Source organism: Lacerta agilis, chromosome 13 (assembly GCF_009819535.1).
Source record: "Lacerta agilis isolate rLacAgi1 chromosome 13, rLacAgi1.pri, whole genome shotgun sequence".
NCBI classification, from domain to species: domain Eukaryota; kingdom Metazoa; phylum Chordata; class Lepidosauria; order Squamata; family Lacertidae; genus Lacerta; species Lacerta agilis.
Window position 1 is genome coordinate 24,796,637 of NC_046324.1, and position 21,681 is coordinate 24,818,317.

The 21,681-nt window shown below is 46.9% G+C and overlaps 1 protein-coding gene across 1 annotated transcript in view; it reads left to right on the forward strand.

The window, feature by feature from the left end:
- Positions 1 to 21,204, forward strand: part of SMAD3 (SMAD family member 3) — a 59,046-nt gene extending 37,842 nt beyond the window's left edge. The window contains exons 2-9 of the mRNA XM_033166976.1: positions 7,489 to 7,682; positions 7,862 to 7,996; positions 9,021 to 9,095; positions 11,629 to 11,679; positions 14,775 to 14,987; positions 15,342 to 15,479; positions 17,463 to 17,607; positions 19,539 to 21,204. Of these exons, the coding sequence (XP_033022867.1) occupies positions 7,489 to 7,682; positions 7,862 to 7,996; positions 9,021 to 9,095; positions 11,629 to 11,679; positions 14,775 to 14,987; positions 15,342 to 15,479; positions 17,463 to 17,607; positions 19,539 to 19,662 (1,075 nt within the window). The 3' untranslated portion in view covers positions 19,663 to 21,204. The remainder of the gene's footprint in view (positions 1 to 7,488; positions 7,683 to 7,861; positions 7,997 to 9,020; positions 9,096 to 11,628; positions 11,680 to 14,774; positions 14,988 to 15,341; positions 15,480 to 17,462; positions 17,608 to 19,538) is intronic.
- Positions 21,205 to 21,681: the final 477 nt, after the last annotated feature.

Sequence of the window (21,681 nt, forward strand, 5' to 3'; positions counted from 1 at the left end):
CATGTTATAAGGAAAACCATTCAGTAACCCATAAAGAGCAGCAGAATTTTCAGCAGCAAAAACATATAACTAATTAACAGCAAAATCATTTCTTTCTTTTTTTACTAGTAATCATCATCTGCTCACCCCACCCCTAGTAACATTGTAAATGAATATGACGCAGAGTAGTCTTAGGCAACCTGATGTCTTCCAGATGTTTGGGACTACAGTACCCATAAGCCCCAGCTAAAACTGGGAGGGGGCTGGAATAGAGTGCCTTGAAAGAAGGTATGGCTGCCTGGAACACTAAAAAGGAGCATTCCATACTGCAAGATCTTGTTGGATTTCCCACTTCTATGAAAATATGAATAAATTAAACCCAGGAACAGCGTTCCTGTTCCATGTCATCAGGCCCAGGCTTGTGTGGAAGGGGCCGGATGCCTTTTGTGTTTTCCACCTCGAGATGTCAAAATCCTCTTGGCCGCTTCTGTGACTTCTGTTCGAGAGGGCCTGATAGCTTTTGTGTTGGTTTTCAGATGAGCAGGGTCGCAAATGAGATTTTGTCTTGTTTTGCATCTCTGGGAAAAATGAGAGGCTGCAGATGTCTGCAAGTAATCTTTGATAACCCTGTGTTGCGTAATGCAGTAACTTTCAAAAACGCCTTATCAGGTCCTCCATCCTCTCCCCGCAATTTTTTTTAAAATTTGTGTTCTCTGTTTATGGAACTGGGTTTTCTTTCTCTGCCGATGGTGACTCATAATTAAGGAAGTTGGAGAGCAATAAACTCGACTCTGCTGTCTCTCCGCTGCCCTTTTCACCTTTCCTTTCCCCCCCCCCCCCCGAGAAAGCTGTGTCAGTCACGTCCCCCTCAAGAGGCACAAACATTTTATGCCCCCTCTTCTTACGGAAACTCTGAGGGTGTTTTGGTAAGGGCAAGAAGGGAAAGTCTTCTTGTTGTCAGGTGCACTGGACCCCTGCCCCACGCCTCGACGTGGGGAAGGGGAGTCTTTGAGAGCATCTCCTGGGATGCAGCGTGCGGTGGACGAGCAGGAAATGATTCACCCTGCGCTCGCTCATTAGCAGCTTTGAACGAGGTCAGCGAGAACTGGAGGGCCGGACACCCGGAAGGGGTGTTGGTTCCATGTCACAAGAAGTCCCAGTTTTGTCGTGGGGAGAGACAGGGAATGTTCTGTGACATGCACTTCTCTCTCTCTCCCCCCCCCCCCATGCCTTATTTATTATTTGAAGGATTTTCAGCTTTTTTTTTCTTTTGCTTTTTTTGAGAACTGTGCTCCACAAAGCAGCTCACCACGCAAAATGCAATCGGCACCGGAGTTCAAACACAACGCAAAACCATTTGGAATGTCGGTTTCATAACACTAGGAAGCTGACCACCAGAGCAGAAGTAAATTAAAGCACTGGCGACAATAGAACTCTCCCAGACCCTGGCAGCAGAGCCCTGGCTTTATAGCCTTATTTCAAGCAGCAAAGGCTTCAAGGGAAGGCCTAGGTCTTAAGGCCCACTTAGAGGCACAGTGGATGGGGCCTGCCTGCCTAGTCACGGGGAAGGGCCATACCTCAGTGGCAGTAGCACCTGCTTTGTATGGAGAAGGTCCCAGGTTCAATCCCCAATGGCATTTCCAGGTGGGGGCTGCAAAAGACCCCTGCCTGAAACACTGGAGAGCAGCTGCAAACCACTTTAGAGACAATACTGAACTGGTTGAGCCAGTGGTCTAACTTGGTATCAGGTAGGTTCCTGTGCTCATTAGGAGCATCCATAGCACAGTGTTATGTCACCTGCTTTGCATGCTACATAAAGGTCCTATGTTCAGTCCTGGGTAGGGCTGGAGAAAACTCTACTTTGAAACCCTGGAGAGCTGCTGCCAGTCATGTAATACTAAGCCAGATGGATGAATGCTCTACAATAGTGTCTTGTGTTCTTTAGCACTCAGATTCTATAGTTGTGGGGCCACCGCTGTGAAGGGCCTGTTACAAGTCTTTGCTGTATGTGTGTGTGTGTGTGTTATCCACATGCATGTGGTTCTAAATAGTCCTGGTTGAACTGCTTTTTGGGGGAGGGGGGCAGGACTGGTGTAGCAAACGCCACTGAACCCCTTTGGGGGAAGTGCATGGTTTTGGGTGTACAAAATAGGCTGGTTCCCCGAAAGTCACTCACTTGCCTTCTCACACATGCCACAAATACCAGAACCAGAAGTGTATCAGTGGCCTGAAAAAAATCCTGGCTTCCTTGCCTGGTTGCCCTGAGGATGTTTTGCTCATGACAGGTGACCAGCTAGAATGATGTAGACTGCAGCTAGTGGGTCCTGGGACTAAGAGGGCTTGGAGGGTCACCTCCATTCTCTCGCTTTCTCCCCACCCTTGGTCCCCAAACCACAAGGCCAGTTGGATAGCAAGCAACTTAAGAGGATCCTTTTTGGTCTCTTCTGTGTGTACAGGCATCCTTCCTTCCTCGCCCCCCCCCCCCGCCCTCTCATCTGCCAATCTAAAGCAGAGTCTGGTGTGAGGGGGCTGGCAAACTGGGTTTCATGACTAGATGGCAGATTTTCTCCAGTCCTGGGAGTGCTTCTGTAATTGGCAGCGGGGGGTGGGTGGAATATATTATTTAGTATTTGGCAAAAATGGGCCAATCCAGTCATAAAACCGCCTCAGGAAGAAAGTACAGGTCTGGATTATTCATCAGATGCAGAAGAACTTAAAAATATGAAAACCTCATGGCTTTTTAAACCACCTCTGTGTCTCTGAGTCTGCAGGGATGGGTCTGTTAACAGACTTATAAGAACTTGGTAAAAAGAATAACTCAGACCAAGGAGAACTTTGCCCGCACTTGCTTCGCTATGATGGTATCCATTGACCTTATTCCAAGTCAGACCATTGGTCAGTCTAGGTCTACATTGGCCTAGCTATGGAGTAGGGTCATAGCTCAGAGGTAGAGCATCTGCCTTGCATGCAGAAGGTCCCAGGTTCAATCCTCAGCATCTCCAAATAGGGCTGAGAATGTCCCCTGCCTTGGAGAGCTGCTGCAAGCCAGTGAAGACCAGGCATAGGCAAACTCTGGCCCTCCAGATGTTTGGGACTACAATTCCCATCATCCCTGACCACTGGTCCTGTTAGCTAGGGATGATGGGAATTGTAGTCCCAAACATCTGGAGGGCCGGAGTTTGCCTATGCCTGGTGTAGACAATACTAGGCTAGCTAGACCAACAGGCTGACTCTGTACAAGGCAGCTCCCTCTGTTCCTAATTATCTACACTGACTGGCAGTCGCTCTCCAGTCTTTCAGGCTGCGGTCTCTCCCAGCCCTACTTTGCAGGTGCCAGGATTGAACAATGGGGCCTTCTGCATGCCAAGCAGGTGTTCTACCACTGAGCCAAGGCCCTTCCCCAAATAGGCAACAGTACTTTGACAATGTGCAAATTCAAGTGTTGTGCTCTGTCTCCTGGTGACCTTCTTGGACCAGAGTTGACTGTCTTTATTTTAAGCCATCTTTTGCCAACCTGGTGCCCTCCCTCCAGATGTGTTGGACTGCAACTCCCATCAGCCCTAGCCAGCACAGTCATTTGCTGTTGGGAGCTGATAGGAGCACAGCCATACTGGCTGAAGCAGATGTGCACCAGGTTGGAAAAGGCTGCATTGTGCATTAAGCAATTCCTTCTTCAGCACGCCAGAGAATCTCCTTGACATTCCGCTCTCTTCCTGTTCTGATGAAACTCCCTGCTGGATCACGTAGGATGTTGAGATGTGAATGAATTGGTATGCCTGGAATCGCTGCTTCTTTTTCAAAGGAGTGTTTAATTTAACAGTATGAGACTCACGACTCCAGTGGATCTGGAATGAGGATTATTAGCTTACTCACCAAAGTGCTTTTGAGATGAGAGGTTGTTCTCTCTCAATTTGCATAGATTGGTCTTTGCCATGCTGAAATTGAATCACCAACCACACTCACTGCAAAAACCTGGAAGATAAAAGGAGGAAGGGAGGGGCGATTGAAACCACATGTTGGTTTGCCTTGTGCTGAGTCAGCTAGCTCAATATTGTCTGCCCTGACTGGCAGTAGCCCTCCAGGATTTTTGAGAAAAGAGACTTTCATTCACAGCCCTATCTGGAGATGTTGCCAGGGATGGGACCCTGGGGCCATTTGCAAGCAAAGCAGATGCTCTACCATCTTCCACCTAAACAGCTTTCAAGGAGGATTAGACAAATTCATGGAGGAGAGGGGTATCGATGGCTACTAGCCAGGATGGCTGTACTCTGCTGCCACAGATGGAGGCAGCAATGCTTCTGAACACCAGTTGCTGGAAACCACAGGAGGGAAGAAGGCTCTTGGGCTTGGATCCTGCTTGCTGGTTTCCTACAGGCATCTGGTTGTCCGCAGTGAGAACAGGATGTTGGACTTAGATGGGCCATTAGCTTGACCCAGCAGGCTTGTCTTATGCTCTAGAGCAGGGGTCAGCAACCTTTTTCAGCCATGGGCCGGTCCACCGCCCCTCAGACCATGTGGTGGGCCGGACAATATTTTTTTGGGGGGGGGAAATGAACGAATTCCTACGCCCCACAAATAACCCAGATATGAGATATGCATTTTAAATAAAAGCACACATTCTACTCATGTAAAAACACCAGGCAGACCCCACAAATAACCCAGAGGTGCATTCTAAATAAAAGCACACATTCTACTCATGTAAAGAAGAGTTTGGATTTGATATCTCACTTTATCACTACCCGAAGGAGTCTCAAAGCGGCTAACATTCTCCTTCCCCTTCCTCCCCCACAACGAACACTGTGAGGTGAGTGGGGCTGAGAGACTTCAGAGAAGTGTGACTAGCCCAAGGTCACCCAGCACCTGCATGTGGGGGAGCGGAGACGCGAACCAGGTTCACCACATTATGAGTCTACCACTCTTAACCACTACACCACACTGGCTCTCACCAGGCAGACCCCACAGATAACCCAGAGATGCATTCTAAATAAAAGAACACATTCTACTCATGTAAAAACACTCTGATTCCTGGAATGTCCATGGGCCAGATTAAGAAGGCGATTGGGCCACATCCAGCCCGTGGGCCTACCCCTGCTCTAGAACATTGTTTCCCAAACTTGGGTCTCCAGCTGGTTTTGGACTATAATTCCTATCATTCCTGACTACTGGTCTTGCTAGCTAAGGGTGATGTGCATTGTAGTCCAAAAACAGCTGGAGACCTAAGTTTGGGAAATGCTTCTCTAGAGCTACAACCCTTCTGCTGTGATTGCACAGATGTAGATAATGGATGGTGCTGTTGGGTGCCTTGGAATTCCCTCCCTGGAGCTGTTGGGTGCACTTTCTGGCAGACCAGGTCCTTCTTACTCCTTGGCCTGCTCACAAAGTGCATCACCGCTTCTCTCTCTCTCCCCCCCCCTCTCCAGATCCAGCTATGCTCCCTCATCTAGTTCATGTTGGTTGGGGTTCAGCCTAGAATAACTGAGTTGGACTCCACCTTCCCCTGTGTGTCATAGACGACACTGCCCACCTCCATCTCTTCTTGCCCAGACACAACTCAAAAGGGCGGAGGATGTTTGGGACGTTTGCTTGGGTTCGGTATTTAGCCTATGAGAGCAAACTTTAAAAAGTTCCTGCCACAGGAAATGGCAGTGCTGATGCTGGACAGGGCTGACCACCGTTGCAACCTTTCATGGAGGAGCTTGAGTAGGAAAACAGGGCTGTTGCCAGTCAGCCATGGGCGTGGGAAAGCTTCCCAGCTGGCACCGGTTTTGTCCCAAATAAATGGATCTGGTGTGCTGGGGAGGTTGTTTAAATGGTAGGTAAGGAAGCGGCACAGTAGGGCGTTGGCAGAACTTGCGTCCACTTGCAGTTGGCCACTGTGTTTGTGCTGGCTTGGACCTTGATGGCTGACTTCTTAAAGCCACTTGGAATATGGCTTCAGTTGTAATTTTAATCTGGCGCAGGAGGCAGGGGGAGTGAAGCAGAGCTGAGAGTGAGGATTGGGGAGAGATTTAGTTCAGTACAGATTTTGCTGATTTGGAATACATTGTATATGATGTCTTGATTTTCAATAAATTACATGGGGGGGAAATAAAGCTGAACCAATGTTGTGCTTTTCAAAACAATAGGCAAACTGAAACACGGCCATCCTTTGAAACTTTGCACTTCTCTGAATTTTGTAGTGCTGTTCTCCAGCCAAGTAATGTGTACTAAAATGCACGTACACTTTCAAGTGTGCTTGAAAATGCATTATGTTGGGGGGGGGAATTGCTTGCAAAAAGTGTGTGTATTAGTCAAGGCTGCATATAAAAATATGTTTGTTGTGAGACATCCACACTAAAATGCTGGTGAGGTTTCATGAGAACTTTTTTAAAAATTGTGAATTGTTGTGGAAATGGAGAAAATTGAATTTAAGTTTGGAAATAGAAGGAGCTTGGAAAAATGAGATTAATGGATTTTGGCATGACTGAGATAAGCCAGCTTTCTTGCCTTCACCTGCTTCCTTGGCTTGGCCTCCTTAGAAGACCCTTGTTTGCCATGGTTCTGTTTCCATCTCTTTTGGAATAGCATCTGTTGAGTGCAGGGAAAGGGATGCTTGGAGGCTTCTTCGCCTGGGGGAATTCTCTGCCAGTGTTCTACATTGCCGTGCTTTTAAACCAGGAATCCTCTAAGGTTCACTTCCAATCACACGGTGCATTTTAAAAACAAAAATTATTACGAAGCTTTCTGCAAAAGGTGTCTCATGTTGCAGGAGCTGTAATTTTGCTACAGGGAAGAGTTTTATAACCAACATTTCAGACATGGCTGCTGTTTTTTTTATCATTTAAGGAATTTTATAATTTAGTCTTTAACTGTGCAATTCCAGGAAAAATAAATAAATAATGGAGTGGAGATTTCCATCTCAGAGTAATCTTAATTTTTGCATGTTCCTTGCAGCTTTGTTGTTGTTGTTGTTGTTGTTGTCACTGCTACTTTTTAAATGTTTGCATCCCTTTGCTCTTGTGTTTTTTTAAATGCCCTCCCTGCTGTTAATCTGTTCTGTACAGAGAGTTGGGAGAAACACTTTAAAAATTCAATGTGTGCAAGTGTGCGAGAGTTAGAGAGAGGAGTGCCTAAATAATATTGACAAGCAAGAATACAGAAGCTTAATAGCCTCTTCTTTCGTTCTTGGGGTGATGTGCTTCCTGCTTACCCCTTCTTGGCTGTACATGCTAAAGTAAATCTCTTGTAGGTTGGATCCACGTGCAGTGTTTATTCCTTATTCCTTGATTTTTCAGGAGAGCAAGATCAAAATGTCTGGTTGTCCTGTTCTTCCCGCCCCTCTGGTGAACAAAATGGGTAACGGTGCAGTGCCATTCTGCCGATACATTAATAACCAGCTAACTTGTCTCTGTGGATTCATTTCCTTCTAATTGCCATAAGATTCTTCTATTCAATAGGGAAGAACTCTCAAACCAAAGCCCCTCTGCCTTTTCAACTTCTAATATTGCCTTTTCGTTTCCAACATCTCAGATCGCTGGATGGCCGGCTGCAGGTATCCCACCGAAAGGGTCTCCCTCATGTTATCTATTGCCGGCTCTGGCGGTGGCCAGATCTTCACAGCCACCACGAACTGCGAGCCATGGAGATGTGTGAATACGCCTTTAACATGAAGAAGGATGAAGTCTGTGTGAATCCGTATCACTATCAAAGAGTGGAGACACCAGGTACTATAATGGGCCTCTGTTGTTGTTTGTTTAGTGTTTGTGTAGAAGGCTGGGACACTGGAAGCTGGAGCAGGTGGTGGAATTGCACCCAACATTGTACAGGAATTGGACCCAGTATTGCTGACCTTGTTGTTAGACTTCTTGCTGACATTTGCTCCTTGGCTGTCTTACCTCTTCAGTGCTACCTCCAGTATTGGTTCCGAGGCATACAGAGATCCCAGCTGAGTTTCCTCCACTGGATGATTATAGCCACTCCATTCCAGAGAACACTAACTTCCCAGCAGGCATAGAACCTCAAAGCAACTACATTCCAGGTACGGTATGCCTTGCCCCAACAGAAGTGGTGTGTGGACCCTTTTTCATTGGGTGGATGGAATTACAGCTCAGGCGCTCTGTTGGTGAGACCAGAGGTGATCAGGCTCAAGGCCTGGGAGATCTACATTGTGTCTTTTGACTAGAACCACCCCCTCCCCAGGTCTACCAGACACAGGTACAAAATATTGGTGAGCTGTGAATTAAGCATCAGATGGTGGTATCCAACTCAAGGATTTCTGCTGGTGCGATGGGTGTGTTACTCAGTGTTACTTTGGATTCAGCCCAGAGTGCCTCTGAGCAAATGCTCAGTCCAGGAATTTGTGATCAATACCAGAACTAAGAACCAGATATCCACGTCTGGTGCCCCTCTAACGCCTAAGCATTCTCTTTCAGCCACATGGTTTGTTGTGGGTGGGGAGATCGTTTCAGTTGCTGCTATTGTCATTAAATAAGTAAATATTGCTAAGAAGCTGGGAATCGAAAATCACCCCAAGATCTTCCAGTCAGTCTGGCCTATTTTCTGCCCACCTCTGGGCTTAGACACTTGAAAACATTAACATTTCTGCTTCTTGGTGTCTTTCTTCCAATCTACATTTTTTGGAATGGAAGTTAACTATAGCAATGAAGGATGTCACCTCAGGGCTTTCAACTTCTTGCTCCTTTTCTCTTGCTTCCGAGCCTGTCCATCTTAACCCGTTTTCCATTCCCAGTGAATAAAGGAGCACGGGGAAGGAGGTCTTCTGAAAATTAACTCTGGAGTCTAGAGTGGGCTCAGGATAAGGTCCTCGCAAGTCCTGGACCTTAAGAGAAGCCTCAGTTGACCCGCCTGTAAAAGGGGAAGCTGTAGCTACTGATCTTGCAGCATTAACTTCAAGGAGGTGTTGGATTATAAAGCTCTTTTCAAGACATAGGACAAGGGCAGTATTGTTTATAAATATGTGCTCATATTTCCTGAATTTTGCTTGATTTTTATGACAGCTGTTTCTCCCCCTCCCCCCGTGCCCTGCCCCCCCCCAATTGCAGAAACACCCCCTCCTGGTTATCTGAGTGAGGATGGAGAAACCAGTGACCATCAGATGAACCATAGCATGGATGCAGGTACATCACGCTGGAAATTAGTATGTGGCATTTGATGGAATTGTGCTCATCTCTCTTGTCATTTTAGTAGAATAATCTACCAGAGTTTGAAAACTCATTAGAAATGATGTCTCTCCCAGTCTCTTGCACTCCGTATATGGGGGTAGCATGCAGCCACATTTTACTTGGTCATGTTCATTAATTTCAAGAAGTCCAAGTTAGGTCCGTTAATTTAAATGAGTTTACTTGGAGGAAAACCTAGCTGAATGCCACCCACTGCCCCTTCTCCACCTGGCTTGGAGTCTTCCATCTCTCTTTATTTATTTAGGCTGTCATTCAAACCCCTGATTCATCATGCCTAGAGGTGGGCAAGGTAGTAGTGGAGGAAGGGACAGAGGTCTCTCTCTGCCCAGCCCGGACAGCTCCACCAGCCTATGCCCATGGAGTGATGCTGGCATTCCTCCTCTGGCATGTAGTTCTCAGTTCTGCCTGTCAAAGGTGTGTAATCCCACTGGCAGAAGCCCCATATCAGGGCACTGGGGAGACAACATCATGAGTGATCCAGGCCTGATTGCTGCACCCCCTCCAGGCTGGCACAGCATACTCCCCATCTCCATTTTGTCCTCCTAACAACCATGCACGGTTAGGTTAGCCTGAGCAACAGTGACTGGCGCAAGGACACCGAGTGAGCTTCATGGGCCGGGTGGGGATTTGAACCCTGGTCTCCCAGGTGCTAGTCCAACACTCTGACCATTACACCACCTTGGCTCCACATGGTTCTTCTTTCCATTTATAGCTGAAGAGGAAGGGAAAGGTTGGGGCAAACACAAGGGCTGGGGAAGAGAGAATGGGACAGTCCACACCAACACCCCTGCCACGTATTGTTTGCCATCTCCCTTGCCCTAGCTGGGGCTGAAGAATGCTTGTGGGTTTCTAAAAGGGGAACAAGTGACACATTTATCGTCTTTTGCCATAAGCACACAGGTGGGAGGAGGCTGGCGTCGGATTGCTGGTAGGCCTCACACTCAGCCCTCTTTGGCACAACACCATTGGTGTGTGCAATTATTGGCCATGTGGTCGGCGTCTGTCTGAAATGCTATACGGGGCGTGTCTTCAGGGGCATAATTTGAACTAGCTTTGGCTTTGAATGTACCCTTGGAGTGCCCTGTCTGCGTGGGAAAAACATACAGGTTTTTTTATCCATGTCTTCGATTCCTAAAACTTTATTTGCATGTTTTCCATGCCAAATACAAAGGTAAAGGGGACGTGAAGAATGGCTCAGGTGTCAGTGGCATGTGCTCATGGAACTGACATGCAGCAGGTGTCTTGGTCCATGTCATATGGTGAAGGCTTGAGCCTCTAGTGCAGCCTTTTACAACCTGGTGGGTTCCAGATGTCTTGGAGTGCAACTCAGCCATTCAGTCATGGGGAGAGTTGGGAAGCAGAGTTTAGTCCATCAGCTTTGCCCAAAGACCAGTTCCATCAGGCACCTCCTGCCCTTGAGCCGTGCCAGCTGGTCATTGTAAGAACAGGTTAAGAACTGGTGCCCAAGTTTGATGTTTTCTTTGTCCCTCTTCCCTCTCTGTCCTTTTCCCCTTGTGTGTCATTTCTTTAAAAATTGAATTGCAAGCCTGTCCAGATAGGGACTGTCTCTTATTTTGATTGCTGTATGTAAGCCACCTGAGGAGCCTTTTTTGGCAGAAGAACAGGGTACAAATGCCGCATCTCTCTCTCTTATTTCAGGCAGAAAGAGGGTGTCCTCCTCACTTTATGTTTGGGCACGGGAAGCCCACTAAGCCAGTGATGGCCAAACTTGGCCCTCTAGCTGTTTTGGGACTACAGTTCCCATCATCCCTGACCACTGGTCCTGTTAACTAGGGGTGATGGGAGTTGTAGTCCCAAAACAACAGGAGGGCCAAGTTTGGCCATGACTGCACTAGGCTTTAGGCAGCAGAAGGAGCAAGTACAGTTGCCGCTGGCTGGCCCTATAATCTGCTTCAGCTGCAGGATGGTGCCCTGTTCTCCCTGTGCCAATAGTGTCACCCACTCACCCACTGAAGAGGCAGCAGTGGGACCCCAGGTAACTCTTGTTAGAAGTGCCTCATGAATTGTTCTTCTGACTTACCCAAGAACCTAACAACCTTGCACGGTTAGGTTAGCCTGAGCAACAATGACTGGCACAAGGACACCAAGTGAGCTTCATGGGCCGAGTGGGGATTTGAACTCTGGTCTCCCACGTTCTAGTCCAACATTCTGACCATTACACCACCTTGGCTCCACGTGGTTCTTCTTTCCATTTACAGCTGAAGAGGAAGGAAAAAGTTGGGGTAAACCCAAGGGCATGCCCAAGAACTTCTGCAAGTGATTGTTGTGGATATGTCATCACTATTTTAAAAGCACTATAGTAGCAGTATCAGCTTAATTCCTGCATTCCAAGGGGTTGGACTAGATGACTCTTTAGGTTCCTTGCAACTCTACAGTACTAGGATTCCGTGTTTCTTCTTGGGCAGATAGTAGCTTACCCTAATTGTATCTTCTTTCTTTCCCCACCCAGGTTCTCCAAATTTATCTCCAAATCCAATGTCCCCTGCACACAACAATTTGGGTAAGGACGGTGCCGCTTGGGCTTTTTTGAAATTCACATAGAGGTGTTTCGGGGATGGCCTAATCAGTGATATGAAGCCAGTGGGTGGGGCACCTAACAGGGAAATGTCTTGCAAAGGCAAGTTGTGGTTTGTTTTAATAATTAGCTTAAGGTTGGATTTGAAAGAAGGTCCTGACTGCAGTTATGACTGCATGTTATGATTTAACTGAGAATTGCATGAAAATGCTCTACAGGTGGTATTTAACACCTGTTAAACTGGCCAGAATGTTTAGATCTAGGCCAAACACCTGTTGGAAATGCGGGGAGGTAGAAGGCACAATGATCCACATGTGGTGGAACGGCAAAAGAATTAGAGAATTTTGGGAGATAATCTACAACAAACTTAAAAAAAATGTTTAAATGTTCATTCCCCAAGAAGCCTGAAGCCTTCCTGCTAAGAATAATGAGCAATAATGAAATCTCAAAGAAATTTGGGAGAATTTTCATGTATGCTACAGTAGCAGCTAGAATTTTAATCGCAAAGGGTTGGAAAGGAGATGCTACCCCATCCAGACTAAATTGGCAAAACAAAATGTGAGAGTATGTAGAACTAGCCAGATTATCAGCAAAGTTTCGAGATGTTATTGATCAAAAATTTAATAGAGAGTGGGACATGTACGGAGTTTATTTAAAAGAACATTGCAAAAACATAAATCCATTGGCAGGCTTGGGTTGACTTTCTGCATGTAATAAGATAATTCTATAAAATCAATGTAATTGAAATAACCTACAAGAAACAAAGCTTAGTGTGTAGTTAAAGAATGGAACTTGGGAACCACAATGGGGGGATCGGAGGTCATGTGGAAACCAACTACAAATTGTTACCTACAACAAGCACTAATTATGGAATGAATGCTTGTTTACTTTTTTATTTTTTCTTTCTGTTGATTACTTTGTGTAGTTTTTAAAACCAACGAAGCATTAATATTAAGAATGAAAAATGAAAAAAATGAAAGAAGGTACTGCTACCTGTGATGTGTTTGCTCCTCTCAAATTTTCACTCCTCTCCTTTCACCAAAGAGCCTCTTCTGGCTTTTGTGTTCCAAAACCCTGCCACACCTGTTTGACCTAAGGAATATATGTGCATAGCTGTTAAGTTTTCCTTTTTTGCGGGAAATTCTCTTATTCCAGCGCTGTTTCCCATTGCAAAAAAGGGGAAAGTTGACAGCTATGGCCGTTTCCCAATGCAATGCACTTCCCAAAACAATGTGTGAACTGAAATGCTGCCATATTTCAGAATCCAAGCTTCTCCAAATTTTGCGGTCCACTTCTCCGACCGGCTATTAAGGGAAAGTGTGCATGAAAAATGCTATTAGTGAAAATGCATTACGTTGGAGGGAAATGGCCGGCAGGACTGTGTCCACCAGGCAAAACTGCACACAAAAATGCTGATGAGTTTTGCTAGGAGAATAATTGCAAATCAGTGCAGGAGTGTGGGAAACTGAACCCACTCTGACTGGCAGCAGCTCTCCAGAGTCTTTCTTAGGCAAAAAGCCCCAAATCTAAAGTCCCCAACCTCTTTTAGGGGTTGCTTTCAGGACAGAAGCAGTTGGGTGGAGAGGCAGAGGGAGACGCGTAACACTTGCTACTCTACTGGATCTCGCTGGAATGCTTCAAGAACTTCTTGATTTATAGATATTAAAGTCATAGCATCCTGAACTATTCGAGCCATCTATAAAAATGACATTGCCATCTAAATTTTGTTACACATTTTATTTATTTATTATTTTTTAATAATATTTTAATTAAATTTTCAACAAATATAACAAAAAGAAAAGAAAAGAAACACAGTAACAAATACAATAACAAACACAAATAAAGAAAATTATATACCAAAATAATATAAAATCTGTAAATTGGGATTCTCCAAACCCCATGGCTCTCCCCCCCTCCCCGGTTCCTTATGTTTCCTTTTCCACTGCATATCATTTCTACTCCAAATTATTTTTCTACCTCAGATTTCTTACAGTATTTCTAAAATTACAGGTGTTCTTCAAATCCTGCCAATGTATTAACCTGTTTACAATACTTTTGTAAATATGCAATAAACATTTCCCATTCTTTTTAAACTTTATTGTCGTCTTCATTTCTGAGCTTTCCAGTTCATTTAGCCATTTCAGCATAGTCCATCAGCTTGGTTTGCCAATCTTCTTTGGTCGGGACTGCTTCCTCTTTCCACCTTTGGGCTGACAATAGTGTTATACATTTTAGAATTGCAATTTTTTTGAAGGATAGCATCTGTCAGCTGCTCTTCAGAAATGCTTTGTCAAATTTTTGCCTTGAAAGTTTGTGAAAAAGGAATTTGTTGGCACAAGCAGCCAGATAGGGTACAAATTATGAAACATACAGGACTGTTGGCAAATCAGAGCCAGTGTGGTGTAGTGGTTAAGAGCGGCAGACTCGTTATCTGGGGAACCGGGTTCGCGTCTCCACTCCTCCACATGCAGCTGCTGGGTGACCTTGGGTTAGTCACACTTCTTTGAAGTCTCTCAGCCCCACTCACCTCACAGAGTGTTTGTTGTGGGGGAGGAAGGGAAAAGAGAATGTTAGCCGCTTTGAGACTCCTTCGGGTAGTGAAAAGCGGGGTATCAAATCCATACTCCTCCTCCTCCTCCTCCTCCTCTTCTTCTTCTTCTTCTTCTTCTTCTTCTTCTTCTTCTTCTTCTTCTTCTTCTTCTTCTTCTTCTTTCCCCCCCCCCCAAAAAAAAATAAATGTTCATTTTTAAGTAGTACCATTATAGCTATGTTTCTCAGATATTCAGCCACTGATTACTAGGTGGCCGTCATGGTCCTTTTCCAACTCTACAATTCTATGAAATATCCAAAATGTCCACTTTGCAGAGGCACCTAAGCAAGCTGTGATTGATTCAGAAATCTTAACTTGGTGCAACAGTTGTTTTTTGAGCTTTAGGTGCAGGATTCCTGCATTCCGGGGGGTTGGACCAGACAACCCAACTCTACAATTCTGTCACTCTGTGGGTGGTGTTACAGTGCCAAAGATGCAGAGTTCTGCTGAGAAGTCTTACTGTTGCCATTTTCGCTTCCGCTTCTTGCAGATCTCCAGCCAGTCACTTACTGTGAACCTGCCTTCTGGTGCTCCATCTCCTACTACGAGCTCAACCAGCGTGTCGGGGAAACTTTCCATGCGTCGCAGCCCTCCATGACGGTGGACGGCTTCACCGACCCTTCAAACTCTGAGCGCTTCTGCCTCGGGTTGCTGTCGAACGTCAACCGCAACGCAGCGGTGGAGCTCACCAGGCGACACATCGGTAGCGTCTCTCGCCTTGTTGAATCCGAGGAGAGTTTGGTGGTGGAATTTGGTGGAGAGTTTGGACCACTAGGCTGGGCCACCCACCCTGGGCTACCTCGGAGGCTGGCCATGAGGATAAATTACAAGCAACCATGTGACATGGGGTGGGGAGGCAGGGATAAATTTAAACACCTGATTTCCATGGTGGGTAATGCACTAAGTGTCTCATCCAGCCCAGCAGTGGCGGTGCAGGTGCCCCCAAGATAGCTTCCAAACCATTTGAGAGAGAGAGAGAGAGCCGTTGCTTCTGAATGTGTCCTTCCTTGCCTTTTGACTGCTTTTGCCCTGACTTTGCTGCCCTGTGTTTTCCTAGGGAGAGGAGTGAGGCTATATTACATCGGAGGGGAGGTGTTCGCAGAGTGCCTTAGCGACAGTGCCATTTTTGTCCAGTCTCCTAACTGCAACCAGCGCTATGGGTGGCACCCGGCCACTGTGTGCAAGATCCCACCAGGTAACTCATGAGTGGCTTTCCTCTTCTGTTGCTGCATGCCTGCCACTATTTCTTTTGTCCCTATGTCCACCAACTGCCATGACTTTTGAAACTCTGCAAGGGAGGAATAGATGTGGTCTCTTTTTGGTGGATGGGAGACAATTGCCAACCCTTACCTGTAAGATGCCGCCAGCTTTCTGAGCAGGGCTGTGTCCATGCTACCCAAACTACAGCATTTGGGGTGCAGCACCCAATGCCCCAAGAACTCTCATTTCTTGGAAGTGCTATCCACTTCTCCAGAACAATTTTCATTGACCAAGTTTCACCAAGTTTTCAAGGGCAGCCAAGTGCTCTGGGTCCCCCAAGGATGGGTCAATGGCAGCTGTCCAAACAACATTGATGGGGAAGTCTTCTCCAGCACCAGAGCCCCTCATGTCACCCACTCCACTTCTGGGGAAGAAGTCTCCCTTTTTTTGCAGCAATGCAAAGATATTAATTCTGCAAATCTTCCATTTGGGTCCATGGCAAGGGAAAGGACTTGAACACAGGTCCTCAAACCGAACTTACTTTGCTCCTTAACTGGGCTTTAATGGCAAGGTCCTTCAGAACAGCTTTCCTCAAGCTGGTGCCTTCCAGGCGTTTTGATCACTGGGAGCTGCAGTCCCAAACATTGGGAGGGCACCAGCTTGGGGAAGCTCTTGTACCGTTGGATTTGTAGAAAGAACTTGACAGGAATATATCCTAGGGATTGCAACTTCCCCTTCATTTGCCTTCTGACCTCACTATCAGAAGGCTGTGCTTGTGTGTGTATCTGTAGGCGTTGGCCTGAGCTTGTGCCTAGATCAGCAACTCTGTGCCTGCCAAGACTCGGGAGTTCATCTGGTTGGGGCGCTGAGCGAAGCGCAGTGACGCTGTCATGTGTTTGACAGCCGACGGGAAACGTTTTTTATTTTCCTGCCTCTCTGCACTCCAAAGCAGCTGTGAAACTTTTTTTTTAAGGGAGGGAGTTTTAGCTCGCAGCTGGGCCCGTGCATCAAAAACTTGGACTTCGGAGGAAGGAGCTCCTCTGAACGTTGAGTGGGTGACGAAGGGAGTGAACGGTGTTTTGTTTGTGTGCATTAAGAACTGACTGTGCAGTTTGCTACCAGAACTGAGCGCAGGTGCTTCCGCCATGATGCTAAGAGCATCTTCTTCTCCCAGGCACCCCCAGTCTCCACTTGGCAATGGGTGTGGGTGAAGGTTAACCTCCATGGGGGAGGGACTTGGGTCTGAGCCTGCAGCATCATTTACTGCCGGGCTGGGCAGACTTGATGCTTAGAATGCAAAAAAAGAGCCTGCTGGATCAGGCCAATGGCCCATCTGGTCCAGCATCCTGTTCTCACAGTAGCCAACCACATGCCCCCAAAGGAAGCCTACAAGCAGGACCTGAGCATGAGAGCTCTCTCCTTCCCTCCTGGGGTTTTCATCAGGTGGTATTCAGAAGCATTGCTGCCTCTTGACTGTGGAGACAGAGCATAGCCTTTGTGGCTAGTAGCCATTATCTTCCAGCAATTTGCCAAATCCCCTTTTAAAGCCTCCGGGGAGCAAGTTCCATAATTTAACTATGTTCTGTGTGAAGAAGTCCTTTCTTTTATCTGCCCTGGGGGGGGGGGGGATGAGGGGTGGAAGTGGGGAAGAGGATGAGCTCATTGCATTATTAGTAAATATTACAAGGTTATGGTTGTCATTTTCAGGGTTATCCCCTCCCTACCCCAACTCCTCTTTCAATCAGAGGGCTCTTCTTCCTGACCTTGCAAGGGGTTTGAGGCAGGTGTCTGCAGGATGATGCCTTCCATTGTGTTCACTGCCCTTGCTGCCTTTCTTACAAAGTTCTGGCTTGTGGAGGAGTGTGTTGTCACCTCTCATTCAGCAAAAAAATAAATCAAATCAAAATCAAATATTTCCATGTGTCTCCGCATTTCAGCGACTGCACGTTGACATTTGCCCTGGCCTTGTCTTCAACAGGTTGTAACTTGAAGATTTTTAACAACCAGGAATTTGCTGCCCTTCTGGCCCAGTCTGTGAACCAGGGATTCGAAGCCGTCTACCAGCTGACGAGAATGTGCACAATCCGAATGAGCTTTGTCAAGGGCTGGGGGGCTGAATACAGGTCAGGTTGTTGTTGTTGTTGTTGCTGCTGCTAATGAATCCATACCCTGCCTTTCTGCAAAAGTATACAAGGCAGCTTGCAGGAGACTGGCAACTGTACAAAACAAAAGTAAAATCTAAAAACGGGGGGGGGGGGGCTCTAAAATTCAAAACAGACTAGCAAGCAAAACCAGCAGCAAGATAACACAAGATCCATTAAGACAGGCAGGCCCCAAAGTCCTGTTGTGTGGTCAAAACAAGGCAGCTCCGTATAGGGTGCTGGGGTGGCTAGAAAAGAGGGGGGAACTGTCCAAATCTCATTTTTTGTGGGGGCTGATTCAGCTTACATGCCCTTGAGAAAGGGGAGCTGTGGGAGGGAGGGGGCATCGGTACAGGAAATCCTGCAAGCTTCTCCATTGTGGCTGAATTCTCCAGGTTGAATTCTCTAGGTTGGGGCCCTGGTGGTGATGTAGTGTCAGGGCCCCTTCTGTTTTAGCTGCTCAATCGGTCTCGCGTGGGGACTGTCTTCTCTCTCTTCTTTTTAATCCATTGTATTAGGGGGCTAGGTAGCTAATTTGTGACCCTCCAGGTCGTGTTAGACTACAACTCCCATCCTCCCTGAGGATAATGGCTACTGTTTGCGCACCCCCTTGCTAGTAAATCTGGGGAAAAAGAGAGGAGGGGGGATTGAACACAGCCCAATTCTTGCTTGGTTGAAGGTGCTGTGCAGGTAGGATCAAAGCCAGGAAGATTCTTAAAGGGCATTCTGGGTCCCTGTTCCTTGGACTTCTTCAAGAGAGGGCACCCCATCAAAGTCTCTTTGCAGCTGCGCCTTTGCAGGCCCCCTCCTCCTCCCCCCACTCCTTGCAAGTGACTGGAGATGAAGCCCAGAGCCGAGGCCTCTCGGGTTACCCCCTTCAACTTCTCCAGATGTCTGGAGTCTATTTTGTTTTGAAACCAACTTGCTCCCTCCCTCCCTGCCTGCTTGCCGACTGTGTTTCGTCTTGGCCCAGGGCCAGGGCTCTTAATGAGATCCAGATGAGTGGGTTGCATTGGGTGGGGAGGGACTGGCTCTCATTCGGGGATGGTGCTCCAGTCCAGAGTGCCTTTTGCTCTTGGTGCGATATGGCCGCTATCCTCCAGTCTAGTTGGGTCTCTGTCCCAGCGCAAAGCTACCCCCCCACTTCCCAAATCACTTGCTTTTGCCTTGCCTTTACTGTTTTTGCTCTTCAGGCTTTTGATTTGTACAAAAGATGTGCTTTAGGGAGCCATGTAGCTGCACAGAATGAGCTTCCCATTCTGTCCCCACCCCCTCTCCTAAGTCAGTGGCTTGGGAATGGGTGTGGTGATTCTCTTTGACAATTACAGGGTAGCCAAAATAGGTTTTGGGTTGTGCTTGCAGAGACAAGGGAGGTGCTTCTTAACACCTGCAAAGCTTCCTGGGAGGGTTTACAGCTGTTCAGTCTTTGGACACAAATTGGCACACAAATTGGCATCCCAAGAAACCCCTTTCCTTTTTATTTTGTTTTTAAGTATAAGCTTCTAGTCCTCAAGGACTATGGACAGAGGCTTACATGTGTTCAGCTAAGACCTTAGTGTAGCTCTTTGTCAAAACTGCACAGTTGGTGACCCACCCAGTGAAGTGTTGCCTGCCCCCATGTCTCAAATAAACCTCCTGTTTCTGTCTCCCTCCCTTATATTGCAGAAAGGGGGGCTGCCCAGCTGCTGAAAGGCCACGCAAGTTCTGGGGGCTGTGCAGGGCTGCCTCCCCTCGCCCCTGTTGATTAGTAGAAGCTGAACAAGGGGATGCACACCTAAAAATATGCAGCTATGGAACTGACACAATCTGTACTGGTTGCAGAATTCCTGGTGCAGAACTTCGATACCTTCTCTTGTGATTTTTAGTGTGGGGAGCACATAGCCCTGATTATCATTCTTCCTTCTCATTTCTAGGCGGCAGACGGTCACAAGCACTCCCTGCTGGATCGAGCTCCATCTGAATGGCCCCTTACAGTGGCTAGACAAGGTCCTGACCCAGATGGGCTCCCCGAGCATCCGCTGTTCCAGCGTGTCTTAAAGGAGCCTGGAAGCAGAAGCCAAGACTTGCAAGTGGAATCTGTTTTAACTCCTGGCAAAGGGCAACCTACGTCAGTCCCTCACCTGAGAATTTACCTCTCTTTGTTTTTTAAAAAGAAAACTTAAGGATCGCGTTGAAAATGAGCATTTAGGGTTTGCTAGTGACGTTGCGGCCGACAGTCTCTTGAGGCCCGATGCCACGTAGCGATGGCTCCTTCCTTTCAGTGAAAGATTTTGCTCTGGCGCTGCTTGAACGAACAGAGGTTTTGCCGTTGCAGTGTCTCGTGGACCTGGCCCAGACAGTTGGCACTTCAGTCGCAGAGAAATTTTGGACTATGGTAGAAGATGTTTTGACACACGCTGCCAAGTTTGAGTTCCAGTGAAGTGGAGCAAGACTTGCGACTTCCCTTGCAGAGGTTCTGCAGCTCACGTTGGATGTCCGCAGATGCCCTTGTCAGCATTTCTCAGAACAGGAGAGAGCAAAGAGAAGGGCCTCTTCTGTCTGTCTCTATCCCCTGCCATCCCACTGCCAGTCTGGCCGCTTCACTAGAGGACATCCAGCTTGGGAAATGGGTGGCAGAGGGACTGCTTTTACATTCCTTTAAAAAAAAAAAAAGCTTTTGCTTCTGTGCCTACATTTCCACCTGCTAGACCCATCCCTGTTAGACCATTTGAAGGAATGGCGAGGAAAGGGTAAGGAGAGAGTAGCAACTCAATGAAGCAGCATTGCCCCAAGCTTACAGATATTCCACTTCTTGCAGTGTGGAAGGCCTGATTTATACCGTAGTTGCAATGATCTCAGAGGTGGTATTATGCACAACATCACCACATTCCACTTCAGTGTATATTTCAGTGTCCCTTCTTTCTGTCACAGGGAGATCTTGCTGATTTCCCCCTGATTTCCCCATTAACATATTTAACTGGTGGGTTGTCCTCACAATGTGCTGCCTTAACTAACTTTTTTAAAAGGCTCTGAAAGTTCATTAGGGGAGTCTCGGGAAAGGGAGCTCAGCAGTCTCGCTTTAAAGGGCTGGCAGTCAAAGGCTCATTTGATAAGGGAAAAGAGGTGCTAATAATAAATGGCCCAGGACAGATTCAGCCAAGGCTGTGGCATTGTCCATTGGTTGCCCTTGTCCTGTATAAATTGATACACTCCTCTGCCAAGGACAGGTAGCATCTGCAATTGGTAAGAAATGTGCATCTGACCAAGACTGCTTGACTGACAGTTTTTGCTTCTTAGAGTGGTTAAGGAGCTGTAAATAGATCATACACTCTTCCTGCCCTGTTAGAATGGCAGGTGTGTGTCTGTTCAGTGCTCTACATTCTGGTCAGCATTTTGGACTTGATGGCAAAAGCAGTGTGTGGTAATCAACGTGATCTGATCAAGAAATGTGAGATTATCAGTGCCCAGCCAGGACCTGTTGCAGGTACAGGGGAATGTGCGGCGGTTAAATCTCCCAGTTCTAGGATGATTAGCAAGAGGCCCAGCACAGCACTTAAAGCAGCTGTCATTGAGCTGTTACTCCGATCAAGGTAGTGAACATATTTTTAATGACTAAAGGCTACCTGAGAACCCTATTTGAGACACCTTGTGGCCACTGTAAGATGACTCAAGGAGCTGCTAAAAAGGTGCTAAATAGATTTTCTGCATTTGCAACATAGTGGATTTGCAAATATCTGTAAATGCTGGTTTGAAGATGCCGTTTCTGTTTCACATATTGAATTTGGTCGGGTATTTGTCGAATCTAGGAGGAGCCAAACCACCACAAAGCTTCATTGCTGTTAATGGGAATACACAAGAAACCAGATAAGTGACCTTTGTCAAAATGGACAGACCAGTCTTGGCAGTAACAGAAATCAGGACCGTGAGGAGCATTATTTTTAGCCCAGCTGTGTTTGTTACTGAAATATAATTGCCAGGTGCACCCCGATTACTGGTGTTGCACTTGCTCAAAGTGTTTTTTCTCAACCAGGCATTACAAAATGGGTGGGGAACTTCCTGGATCAGGGAAATGCCTTT